The sequence below is a fragment of the Mobula birostris genome, chromosome 18 (assembly GCF_030028105.1).
Source record: "Mobula birostris isolate sMobBir1 chromosome 18, sMobBir1.hap1, whole genome shotgun sequence".
Taxonomy (NCBI): Eukaryota; Metazoa; Chordata; class Chondrichthyes; order Myliobatiformes; family Myliobatidae; genus Mobula; species Mobula birostris.
The window spans coordinates 30041970-30055355 of record NC_092387.1 but is presented as its reverse complement, the minus strand read 5'-3'; the positions used below and the strand labels follow the sequence as shown (position 1 = coordinate 30055355).

Genomic DNA, 13386 nt, shown 5'->3' with positions numbered 1-13386 from the left:
TTGCAGGGAAAAAAATCGGCACATACGCGCATGAGCACATCACGCATGCGCACACAGGTGCCCACAGAAGGCTTCATGGTCATGGTAATCTTTCCTGGGGTAAACACAAGTGTCTCGGGATTTGACTGCTACTTTTGTCCCTTATTTAGGAGTGAGAAAGTTGGCAACCCTAACTGTAAAAGACATGTTGAGGTGAGTTTAACCCTACTTGAACTGATTTCAGCGCTGGGCTGAATTGGAAAGGTCATTACAGGTCAAACCAAGGTGTCAGGGTCCAAGCCCCAGAACGTATTGAAGCGACTGAACCTGATGTTTGGTCAACCATTTGGGTGCCAGGTCAGGGTGCTGGGGCCCGAGGCGAGGGGAAGGCTTGTTCACCTCGCTACTCTGCAACGTTTACTTGGCTCTGTGGATGGACTGTCTTTGTGGACTCAGCTCAGAACACTTTTTGCTTGCATTTATTGTTTGCATGATCTTTTTCTCTCTTCCTGCACATTGGACGTTTAACGGTCTTTTTTTTTAATGGGTTCTTTGTTTTGTGGCCACCTGTAATGAGACATATCTCATGGTTGTATCATGTATAAATACTTTGATAATAAATATACTTTGATTTGACCAGTAACTAAGAACATAAATGAAGGCAGGGCAGAAAACATTGTCAAAAAGGACTTTGGTAAGATAGTTGACAAGATCTCGCATGGTAGGCTGGTCCAGACAATTAAGGACTCTGTGGTCCAAGGTGAGCTAGCTTACCGGATTCAAAATTGACCTGATAAGATAAGGCATTGTTGAAAGGAGGTTTTTCTCATTGGAATCCTATGACCTGTGATGTACCACAGGGATCAGTGCAGGGACTTTTGATGTTATATATAACACACACACCCTCACCCTCACTCAGTGGCCACTTTATTAGGTACACCAATACAACTCAATGCATAAAAGCATGCAGACATGGTCAAGAGGTTCAGCTGTTGTTCAGGCCAAACATCAGAATGGGTGAGAAATGTGATCTAAATGAGTTTGACAGATGAATAATTGTTAGTGTCAGATGGGGTGGTTTGAGTATCTCAGAAACTGCTTATCTGGGATTTTCACACACAACAGTTTGTGGAGTTCACAGAGAATGAAGCAAAAACCAAAACAATACCCAGTGAGTGGCAGTTCTATGGGTAAAAAATACTTTGTTAATAATGACCATACTGGTTCAAGCTGACAAGAAAGTGACAGTAACTCAAATAACGATGGGTTACAACAGCCAGGGGAAACAGTGGGGATGAGCTCCCACTACTTATTAAATGCTTCCAATGGAGTGCATCTCCAATAGCTTCTAACAACTAAGCCCAGCTCCTGGCTTTCATGTGTGGTTTAGTTACTAAGCCCGGCAGAACTATTTCTACTGACAGGAGAAGGGGCAAAGGCAAGTTGCTGGCACCTTAAAATCAGTCACTTCGGACAGATGGGGCTTGTTATCTGTTGTTGGCAACTCATCTTGGAGGAGGAAAACTCTGATCTCATCCTCTGCTGCCTTGTGGCTATACCCAGTCATGGGGAAGGCTTTGGGAGTAAATTCTGAGGAAAAATCTGAAACTGGAGTCCCTAAGGCAATCCTATATTGAGTTCTATGCTGACTGGCAACTCCTGTGACACCTCTGATGTCAAACTGTATTGGTCTCTGCCGTTCCTTTGGATTCATCAGGGGAGCCTGCTGCATGAGCAGTAGTTTGCTCTCCATATCCTACCACTTTTGCTCGTGTACTGGTTGCATATCATATAGACAGCTAGGAACAAAATCCATGGTCAATGCTGACCAACAAATGCACACAATAGTGGTGTGCAGAAGAGCATCCACAGCAGCAGCAGATCACAAACATGCACTCTCAGTGGTCACTCTCTATTAGGCACAGGAGTGAGTGAGTGAGTGTGTGTGTGCGCATTAATAATTTAGATGTGAATGTATGAGGTATGATTGATAAGTTTGAAAATGACACAACAGTTGGTGTTGTGGATTGCGAGAAATGTTGTCTAAAGATATAGTAGGACAAAGATCAGATTGGCAGTGTACTCACAAAAGGAATTTAATCTCAAATAATGCAAAGTGGTGTGTTCCGGGAATTCATAAAGATAGGGCATATTCCTTAATGTCCTACCGTTAACACTATTTTGATGAACAGGGGGAGTTTAGGCTTCAAGTCCACAGTTCCCTGATGCTGACAATGCAATCAGGCAGGATATGGTATGTTGCCTTCATAGGTTGGGTTATCCAATATAAAGTTGGGATGTTATGTTGGAAAAGAATAGGTGGAGGGGCAAGTCTTCTTGAGAAAGCAGGGAGTCTGCAGAAGGATTTGGACAGGTTACGAGAATGGGCAAAAAAAGTTGCAGATGGAATACAACGTAGGGAAAAAGGGTACTCATGTAGAAGGAATAAAGGTGGACGCGAATTTCCAAATAGGGAGCAAATTCAGAAATCATATGTGCAGAAGTACTTGGGAACTCTAGTGCAAGATTCCCTTAAGTCCAACTTGCAGGTTAAGTTTGTAGTAAGGAAGCCATAAGAAATGTTCGCTACAATATAAAAACAAGGGTGTACTGCCAAGGTTTTATAAGGCATTGGTCAGACTACATTTGGAGTATTTTGAGTACTTTTGACCCCCTATCTCAGAAGGGATGTGCTACCATTGGAAAGGATCCAGAGGTAGTTTCAAGAATGACCCCAGAAATAAAAGGGTTAATGAGTGTTTGACAGCTCTGGGTCTATACTCACTAGAGTTTAAAAATGGGGTGGGGGGGCCTAGATAGAACAGACTTGGAGAAGATGTTTCTAACAGTGGGAGAGTCTAGGGCCAGAGGGCACTGCTTCAGAATCAAAGGACGTCATTTTAGATGGGGAAAAATTTCTCTAGGCAAAGGGCAGTGAATCTGTGGCATTCAATGCTGCAGAGGCTGTGGAGGCCAAACAGTTGAGTATTTTTAAAGATTGATAGGTTCTTGTTTAGTAAGGGCATCAAGGATTATGTGGAGAAGGCAGGAAAGTGTGTTTGAGAGCGAAAATAAATCAGCCATGTTTGAATGGTGGAGCAGACTCAATGGGCTGAATGGCCTAATTCTGCTCCTGCGTTTTATGGGAACTTTAAGAATCGCTGGTTAAACCACATTTGGAGTACTGTGCATAGTTTCGGTCACCCCACTTGTGGAAGGATGTGATTACACTGGAGAAAGTGCAGAGGAAATTAGCCACGGTAGTGCATTGGTTATGGGGAGAGATTAGATAGACTGAGGTGTATTTTCCCTTGAGTGAAGGAGGTTTAGGGATGGTCTGATAAGGAAATATAAAATTATAAGAGGTATACATGGGCTAAGGTAGAAAATGTTTCCTTGGTAGGGATATCAAAAACAAAGAGCATATAGGTTTAAGGTGAGAAGCAGCTTTGAGGGGAAAGGTTTCTTGCCCTCACCCCAAAACAGAGTGTGGATGTAATCTGTAATATGTTGCTAGAGACAGTGGTGGGAACAAGGGAAAAATTTCCAACCCTAGTGAATAGAATTCAGCATGCTTTCACAGTGCATCCTCCACTAGCATCCTTAAAATGATTTAGTAAATATGAAATGTTGGGAAAGGCCTGTGAAAAGCTTACACATAATGCTTAAACCCACACAATGAATGATTTACTTGTACCATGCTGATTCAGCACAAAGAACAATTACAAGAATTTGGAACAGAAAACTGGAACTAGCTCGCACTCTGAAAATCAGTCACATGGTGGTGACCGCACATTCACATGATTAGACAAAGCAGCATCCAACATCATGTGGCAGGATTACATATAGTTCGGGATTTAATCTACTTGCAAGAGTTTTGAAACTCTCTCCAACCTCTCTGGAACTGAAATTGTTGACTTGGCTATTTTAAGCATTTCAGAGAGGTTCCCCCCTCCCCCCTCCTCCCCCCTCCCCACTTCTCCCTTTCCCCCTCTATCTTGCACACTCACACACACTCTCTCAGCATTTTAAGTTTTAAGCAATTGCGCCACCAAACAAGTATAAGGTGTTAGAGATCACCAGTGGTTGATAAATTTAGTTATGGATGTGGAGCAATTGCTGATGCAGTAGTTTCAGATTGGAACTGAAATTGTTGACTTGGCTATTTTAAGCATTTCAATCTGAGAGGGGGGGAGAGAGGGAGGGAGAGAGGGGGGAAAGGGGGAGAGGGGGGAGAGGGGGATGGGGAGGAGGGGGGGATGGGGAGGAGGAGAGGAGGAGAGGAGGAGAGGAGAGAGGAGGAGAGGAGGAGAGGAGAGGGGAGAGGAGGAGAGGAGAGGGGAGGAGGGGAGGAGGAGAGGGAGGGGGGGAGGAGGAGAGGGAGGGGGGGGAGGAGGAGAGGGAGGGGAGGGGGGAGGAGGAGAGGGAGGGGAGGGGGGAGGAGGAGAGGGAGGGGGAGGGGGGAGGAGGAGAGGGAGGGGAGGGGGGAGGAGGAGAGGGAGGGGAGGGGGGAGGAGAGGGAGGGGAGGGGGGAGGAGGGGAGGGGGGAGGAGGAGAGGGGGAGAGGGGGAGAGGGGGAGAGGGGAGGGGGAGAGGGGAGGGGGAGAGGGGAGGGGGAGAGGGGAGGGGGAGAGGGGAGGGGGAGAGGGGAGGGGGAGGGGGAGAGGGGAGGGGGAGGGGGAGGGGGAGGGGGAGGGGGGAGGGGGAGGGGAGGGGGAGGGGGAGGGGGGGAGGGGGGGAGGGAGGGGGAGGGGGAAGGGGAGGGGGAAGGGGAGGGAGGGGAGGGGGAAGGGGAGGGAGGGGGAGGGGGAAGGGGAGGGAGGGGGAAGGGGAGGGAGGGGGAAGGGGAGGGAGGGGGGAGGGGGAAGGGGAGGGAGGGGGGAGGGGGAAGGGGAGGGAGGGGGAGGGGGAAGGGGAGGGAGGGGGAGGGGGAAGGGGAGGGAGGGGGAAGGGGGGGAAGGGGGGAGGGGGAAGGGGAGGGAGAGGGGGAGGGAGAGGAGGGAGAGGGGGAGGGAGAGGAGGGAGAGGGGGAGGGAGAGGAGGGAGAGGGAGAGGAGGGAGAGGGGGAGGGAGGGAGAGGGAGGGAGAGGGAGAGGAGGGAGAGGGGGAGGGAGGGAGAGGAGGGAGAGGGGGAGGGAGGGAGAGGAGGGAGAGGGGGAGGGAGGGAGAGGAGGGAGAGGGAGGGGGAGGGAGAGGGAGGGGGAGGGAGAGGAGGGGGAGGGGGGAGGGAGAGGAGGGGGAGGGGGGAGGGAGAGGGGGGGAGGGAGAGGGGGGGAGGGAGGGAGGGAGAGCGGGAGGGAGGGAGGAAGAGGGGGGAGGGAGGGAGGGAGGAAGAGGGGGGAGGGAGGGAGGGAGAGAGTGAGAGGGGGGAGGGAGGGAGAGAGTGAGAGGGGGGAGGGAGGGAGAGAGTGAGAGGGGGGAGGGAGAGAGTGAGAGGGGGAGGGAGGGAGAGGGGGAGGGAGGGAGGGAGAGGGGGGAGGGAGGGAGGGAGAGGGGGAGGGGGAGAGAGGGAGAGGGGGAGGGGGAGGGGGGGAGGGAGGGAGAGGGGGGAGGCGGAGGGAGGGGGGGGAGGGGGAGGGAGAGGGGGGGGAGGGGGAGGGAGAGGGGGGGAGGGGGGAGGGAGGGAGAGGGGAGAGGGAGGGAGAGGGGTGAGGGGAGAAGGGGAAGCCGGGGGCGTGGGAGGGTGGAACCGGGGTTGCAAGAGGGTAGAGCTGGAGAGGAGGGGGTGGGTAGCGAGATGGGGTGGGGGAAGTGTAGGTGTGGTAGATCATGTGGAGAGGAGAGGTAGGTGGGACAGTGGGGATGGCTGAAGAGGGGAGAGATGAGAAAGGGGTCAGGGTGAGGGAGGAGGGTAAGGGAGAGTTGAGGGAGGGGGAGAGAATGGCATGTAGATGGAGGCTAGGATAGGGGAGGGAGAGAGAGAACGATAGGTTAGGCAACTGGGATCTAGTGAATTCCTGAGGAATATAATTGATGCAGGTGGAAGGAGGAAATCAGAAAGGTGAAAGGGTGCATGAGATTACTTTGGCAAAGATTAAGGTAGATCCAAAGGATTTTATGTATATTCAGTGAAAAAGAACAATTAGAGAGACGAGGACATTTATGTGTGGAGCCATAGGAGGTGGGCAAGGTCCTGGATGAATATTTCTCCTTTTTTTAAATAATGAGAAGGATATGAAAACTTTAAAGAGTTATTGGGAATGTCTAGGGTATAATTTGCATTACAGCAGAGGAGGTGCTGGATGTCTTAAAAGGTATGAAGGTAAGTAAATCTCCAGGGCCTTATCAGGTACATCCAAGAACGCCATAGAAAGCTAATGTGTTCTTATGTAAGAAGGGACCTGGGAACTATAGACCAGTAAGCCTTACATCTGTGGTAGCTAAATTATTAGACTACAACCATTTGGAAAGGCAGAAGTTGATCAGAATAGTCAGCATGGCTTTATGGTTACGAAATCGTATGTCATGAACTTCACTGAGCTTTTTTGAAGAAGTAACCATAGTGGTTGATGGGGGGGGGTGGGGGGGGTGCAGAGCAGTAGATGTTGTCATATGGATTTCGGTAAGGCCTTTAATAACACCATGCATGATAGGCTGCTGTAAGATCACATGGCCTCTAAGGAGAGCTAGCTAACTGGATTGACAAATGGCTACATGGCTGGAAGAAGAGTGTGATAGTGTTACATAATTTTTTTTTAGTCTGGAGTGTTCCATGGTTTTGGTGCCAGGCCTATCGTTTGTCATCTATATCAAAGATGTGGTAAATTTGCACATGGCATAGCAGTGGCATTGACAATGATGATGGTTCTCAAGATCTACAGAGGGATCTTGGTCAACTGGGTATATGGGGCAATGAATGACAAATTGAATTAAATTCAGATAAATGTTGTAGTTTGTGAAGACAAAGGAGGTCAGACTTTCACAGTGAATGGTACATCCCTGAAGAGTGTTGTAGAACAGGGGGACCGAGGTGTTCCCTGAACGTGACATCGCAGGTAGACATAGTAGGGAGTAAGGCTTTTGAAGGCTTCCAGCATAATGACCTTAATCAGTCAGGATATTGAGTATAGAAGCTGGGATGTTATGTTGCAGTTGTATTAAACATTGGTGAGGCCACATTAGTGTTCCTGCTATAGGAAAGATACCATTCAGCTGAAAAGAGAGCAGAGGAGATTGCAAGGATGACGGTGGGATGCAAGGGAATGAGTTATGGGGATAGCTTGTTTAGATTGGGACTTTTCTCAGTGGAGTGTTGGAGAAGGATGAGTGGTTTATCAAGTTGTAGAAAATCTTGAGGGTCAACGTGAACAGTCTTTTTTCTAGGGTTGGGAAATCAATAATTAGAAGGCATAGGTGTAATAAGGACTTGACAGGAACTTGAGGGGCAACCTTTTCACTCCGTGGGTTATCAGTATATGGAAGGAGATGCTGGAGAAAGTAGCTGAGACAGGTCGATTAACCCCATTTAAGAGACATTTGGACAGCTACGTATTTAGGAAAGGGCCTGTTTTCGTGCTCTATGATCCTACGGCTGACTCTGTCACAGGAAGATCTTAACACGAGGACAGAAGAATCTATTCAAGGATGTTCTCAAAGTATCCTTGAGAAAATGAAGCATCTTCACCAACATGAGAATCCTTGACCCAAGACTGCTCAAAATAGAGCAGTGCCTGGGGTATGTTTTTATTGGAGCATAAATGGTCAATAAATGGCAGAAGAAGCCTATCATCTCCCACACTGTCATCATCGCCATTTGTGGTAGTTTGTGATTCTGATCTCATCAGCTATCTCACAATCACAGAATTAGAGTGGAACCCTGTCATCTTTGATCTTCAGGACCATCTGAGGAGGTTCAAGTGGTTCTTAATAATTCTATTATAATGCCCCATATCCACTCCCTCATTTCCTGTTCAATAAACAGCAAATCAGTTTAAATTTAGCAAACCTTCTTTGGACAACATCCAATATCTATTAATATCCTTCCTAACATAAGGAAACTGTACATCAGGACTCAAAATGTGGTCCAACAAATATCCTGTGCAATTTAAGTAATAGCTTTGTATTCAATCCCCTACAATAACAGTGTTGGTATCCAAATAGATCATGCAAATAGACACCCAAATGCTTCACCAATTTCTCAGCATTTGGATTCCCACTTTTCCAGTCAAGGACAGTTCACACTTCCTCACTGACAACACGCTGGAGGAACTCAGCAGGTCCGGCAGCATCCGTGGAAAAGATTGGTCGACCGATCTTTTCCACGGATGCTGCCCGACCTGCTGAGTTCCTCCGGCGTGTTGTGAGTGTTGCTTTGACCCCAGCATCTGCAGGTTATTTTGTGTTCACACTTCCTCACGTTACTCTCCATTTACTCGTCACTCACTGAGCCATCCCATTCTAGTCTCCTCAGAACTCATTAATCAGTGACTTTAACAACCTCCACCGTTACTGTCCTCACTCAATTCCTTTGTATACATGTAAAATGCTGAGGTGCCAGCTTGCCAACAGAACTGAACACATTCGCGCTTGCTCTCGGCAACACCGGCAGACAAACCAATTGCTTCCTACGAGGTGGCATGAGCAAGCAGACCGAGATAGGTCACTCATACGGCCGAAATCCAGCAAAATCACTTGAGCCGAATCAACAAGTATTGGGAGAAGTGGGCAGGGAGTGGGAAACGGGCGGATGAGCGCCGTGAACCAGCGGCAGGTGGAGTTTAGGAGAACCATTCGGGAAGGCCACACACTGCGGCAGAGCAGCTGCCGGGAAGGAGGGTGGGGAGCGGGGGAGCAAGCGAGCGACCGGTGGGCCCGTCATTATCGCTGTTCCTCCACTGCGGCAACAGCGACCAGGAGCTTCGCCCTCAGGGTGACGCGGCGAAGGGTTTTGCCCCAGTTCCACCGATCACGCACCCGCATCGCCCCGGTCCCTACTCCCACTACCCACTCCGGTCTCCCTGCACCCCCACCCACTCCCGATCCCGATCCCGATCCAATTCCGCGGTCTCGATTTCCATTCCCACTCTGACCTGCGCCAAGACAGAGGACTGCAATCAGAAGCGCCGCCATCTCTCCGCCCGAGTCCCGATAGTGTGATGATCAGCTGAGCCACGGCAGCGCCCCTTCCGGCGGGGCAGACCGCCCACAGACCCGCCTCCCAGTGCAGGCGGAGCGGGCCGTCCCGCTCCCCGGAGTAGACTCTCTTTACCCTCCCTTCTTTCACTTCCGTGGGATCAAGGTGGCCTATTCTGGGAATTGCAAACTCACTCACAAAGGGGCAGGTAGGTGGGTATTTTTGGGAGACGGGGACTGCTGATTCCACATTGCTTCGGTCAGCAGAACTGTAGGAACCGCAGAGAATAAGAAAAAGGGGGCAGAAGTAAACTCCGCCCCACCACTCACTGTGGCATGATTGCTCTGTCCCGGACCTCATCTATCCCTCTGTGCCAGTTCCCTTGTAGCCTGAGCTTTCAAAAATATATGTACTTATTCAAATATTCCAGTGATCTAGGGAGAATTCCGGACATCTTTTCAACATTTGCTGCTAACTGTGGTATTGCTATCTTAATGCACGAATGCTCATAAATTGACCACACCATTCCTGTTACAACTACAGTTGGCGGGTCCTCACTCACTCATATTATACACCCACCTAGAGCCTCTTTACATCTTCCTCCATTGAAGTTTAGTGTCAGTTTGGTGTAATTTGTTCCTCTCAGTCATGCCACTGATATAGCTACTAATAGTTATAATAGTTAGCTATAAGGAGGTTGTCTTACTACAGACCCTTTCACAAAATACCAACAATTCTTTTCCCCCACATATACTGCCTAACCCTCAGACTTCCCCCAGCAAAATGGTTTTTCTTCCAATTTCAACATCTGCAGTCTCCTGTTTCTCCAACCTGAGAAGAATCTGTTTGCTCCCACTCTTTGTTTTCTGTCCAACAACCAATTCTCAATTATTCTCAGTGCATTACTTCCAAGTCCACATGCTCTAACCTTCTTGACCAACATGCTGTGGAGGACCAATTTGAAAGCCTCACAAAAATTCAAATGGGCCTCCAAATCCAAATCCCTTTCATCTATTGGAATCCCGTCCTTGGGTAACTCCAGTAGATTGGTCAAAAGTGATCCTCCTTTCATAATCCATTCTGATTCTATTCTGTGTTAATTCCATTCTGTATTAACAGGACTCCAGTCTGAAAAACAACCAGAAGATCAAAGTTCCAAGTAAATTTATTATCCAAGTGCATATATGTCACCATATACAACCATGAGGTTCATTTCTTGCAGGCATTCATAGTAAATGGAAAGAAACACAATAGAATCAATGAAAAATGACAAATGACAGAGATAGACAAACAACCAAACAAGCAAAAGTCCTTAAAAGTGAGTCCATAGGTTGTGGAATCAGTTCAGTGTTGGGGTGAGTGAAGTTATCCCCACTGGTTCAAGCCTGATAGTTGACGGGGAATAATTTCCTGAATCTGGTGGCGTGGACTTGAGACTTCCATACCTTCTTCCTGAAAACAGCAGTGAGAAGAGAGCATGGCCTGGATGATGGAGGTCCTCAATGATAGATGCTGTATTCCTGCGACAACCCACCTTGTAGATGTGCTCAATGGTGGGGAGGGCTTTACCTATGATGGACTGGGCTGTATCGCTACTTTTTTGTTGTTTCTTTCTGTTCAAGGGCATTGGTGTACTCATACCAGGCCATGATGCAACCAGTCAGTATACACTCCACTGAACATCTATAAACGTTTGTCAGAGTTTTAGGTGAGATGCTGAATCTGAACAAACTTCTAAGAAAGTAGAGGCATTGCTGTGTTGTCTACATAATGGAAGTTACCTGCCGGACCAGATCCTCTGAAATGATAACGTCGAGGAATTTAAAGTTTCTGACGCTCTCCACCTCTGATCCCCTGATGAGGACTGGCTCATGGACCTCTGTTTTCCTCCTCCTGTAGTAAATAGTCAACCCTTTGGTTTTGTTGACATTGAGTGAGAGGTGGTTGTTGTGGCATCATTCAGCTAGATTCTCAGTCTCCCTTCCATACGCTGATTCATCACCACCTTTGATTTGGCCCACAATCATGGTGTTGTCAGCAAACTTAAGTGTGGCATTGGTGCTCTACGTACCCTCACTGTCATGAGTAGAACAGGGGGCTAAACCCACAGCCTTGTGGTGCATCTGTGCTGATGGTAATTGTGGAGGAAATGTGCCAATCCGAACTGACTGATCTGAAATTAAATCTAAGATCCAGTTGCACAGGGAGGTATTGAAGTTTATTGATTAGCTATGAGGGGTTGATAGTATTGTATGCAGAGCTGCGGTCGATGAAGAGCATCCTGATGCATGCATCTTCACTGTCCAGATACTCCAGAGCTCAGTGGAGTACCAATGAAATAGCATCTGCTGTTGACCTGTTGTGTTGGTAGGCAAATTTGAGTGGATCCAATTCGTTCCTCAGGCGGAAGTTGATATGCTTAATCGCCAACCTCTCAAAAGCATTTCATCACAGTGGATCTATGTGCTACTGGATGATAGTCACCAAGACCACGAAGAGTTTGCTGGAAGGGATTTATGAGAATTTCTAATGAGAACCTCCCATTTAAATTGGTTAATAATCATTTTTCATATCTTGGGATTAAAATTACCTGTAAACATAAGGATTTATTTAAGACTAATTTCCTACCCTTAATTGATCACATTACACAACTTTCATTTAAATGGTCTCCACTTTATTTAACTTTGATGGGTCATATTAATGCTGTTAAGATGTTTATTCTGCCAAAATATTTATATGTATTTCAGGCATTACCGATTTTTGTTCCAAAATCCTTTTTTGACAAAGTTGACTCTAAAATTTCTTCATTTATTTGGCAAAATAAAAACCCGAGACTGGGTAGAATACATCTACAGAAAGCTAAGAGAGATGGAGGTTTGGCATTACCTAATTTTAGATTCTATTATTGGGCAATTAATATTCGACACATGAAATTTTGGTTACTTGACCAAGATACACTATCCATTCCTAAATGGGTAGTATTGGAATTATAATCTGCTCAAGGTTATGCACTTGGCTCCATTTTAGGTTCTTCTCTTCCTTTCGATTTGAAATACCATAAACAGGTTTGTAACCCGATAGTTAAATATACCTTACGTATTTGGTTTCAATTCCGAAAATTTTTCAATCTTAACCAATTTGGGCTTGCGATTCCTATTTTAGGTAACATATTCTTTCCCCCCTCTTCTACAGACCACGCCTTTCAAATTTGGAAGACTAATGGTATATCACGGTTTTTGGATTTATTTTTAGATGGCTCCCTTATGTCTTTTGAACAACTATCTAACAAATATAACGTACCAAGAATACATTTTTTTAGATATCTCCATGTTAGAAATTTCCTAAGTACCATACTTTCTTCCCTTCCAACATTACCCCCTACATATATTTTAGATACTATAATTAACCTTAACCCATGTCAGAAAGGTGTAATGGCTATTATTTATAATACTATCATGAAACTTAGGAAAGCTCCATTCAATAAGATTAGGTCAGATTGGGAAAAGGAATTGGGCTTTACTATCTCGCCGGATGACTGGGCGCGTATTTTACAACTAGTCAATACTTCCTCTATCTGTTCCAAACATTCCCTAATTCAATTTAAAGTTGTTCATAGAGCACATATGTCTAAAGATAAATTAGCTCATTTTTATTCTCATATTAACCTTCTTTGTGACAGATGTCATGGGGAGATAGCTTCCTTAACTCATATATTTTGGTCCTGTCCTACTTTGGAAACTTTTTGGAAAGACATTTTTAATATTATCTCAAAGGTATTGAATACAGATATTTCTCCCCATCCTATTACTGCTATCTTTGGATTACCCAAAATTTCCAGTAATCTTTCCCCTTCAGCCCATAGAATGATTGCATTTCTTACTTTAATGGCGAAAAGATGTATTTTACAACATTGGAAGGAGATTAATGCCCCAACTACGTTCTTTTGGTTTTCTCAGACGATACTATGTTTAAATTTGGAGAAAATCAGAAGTAATCTTTATGATACTTCAGTTAAATTTGAACAGACCTGGAGATCTTTTATTTAACATTTTCATTTAATGTAATTTTTTTTTCTCTCTTTGCCCATATTTACATTCCCTTCTTGCTCTTTAACTGTTTTTAATGGAGGTCGGGTTTGAGGACATGATTGTTTTAAGTTGTTTAAGTCTACTTGATACCTAGTTAGCCCATTGCTTTGCTTTGCTTTTTAGATTAGTTGCACAGTGGGGTTTTTTTGGGTTTTTTCTTCTCTTTATTGATATGTATGGAAAATTAGTATACTATCATATTACCTTGTTATTTTATATTTAAACTGCACGGTTTGTACCATTTTT

The 13386-nt window shown here is 46.1% G+C and overlaps 1 protein-coding gene across 1 annotated transcript in view; it reads right to left on the bottom strand.

Annotated features, from left to right (window-relative positions):
• The window catches only part of psap (prosaposin), a 69165-nt gene extending 60049 nt beyond the window's left edge, over positions 1-9116 (bottom strand). The window contains exon 1 of the mRNA XM_072282385.1: positions 9009-9116. Coding sequence (XP_072138486.1) covers positions 9009-9048 — 40 coding nt within the window. The 5' untranslated portion in view covers positions 9049-9116. The remainder of the gene's footprint in view (positions 1-9008) is intronic.
• Positions 9117-13386: the final 4270 nt, after the last annotated feature.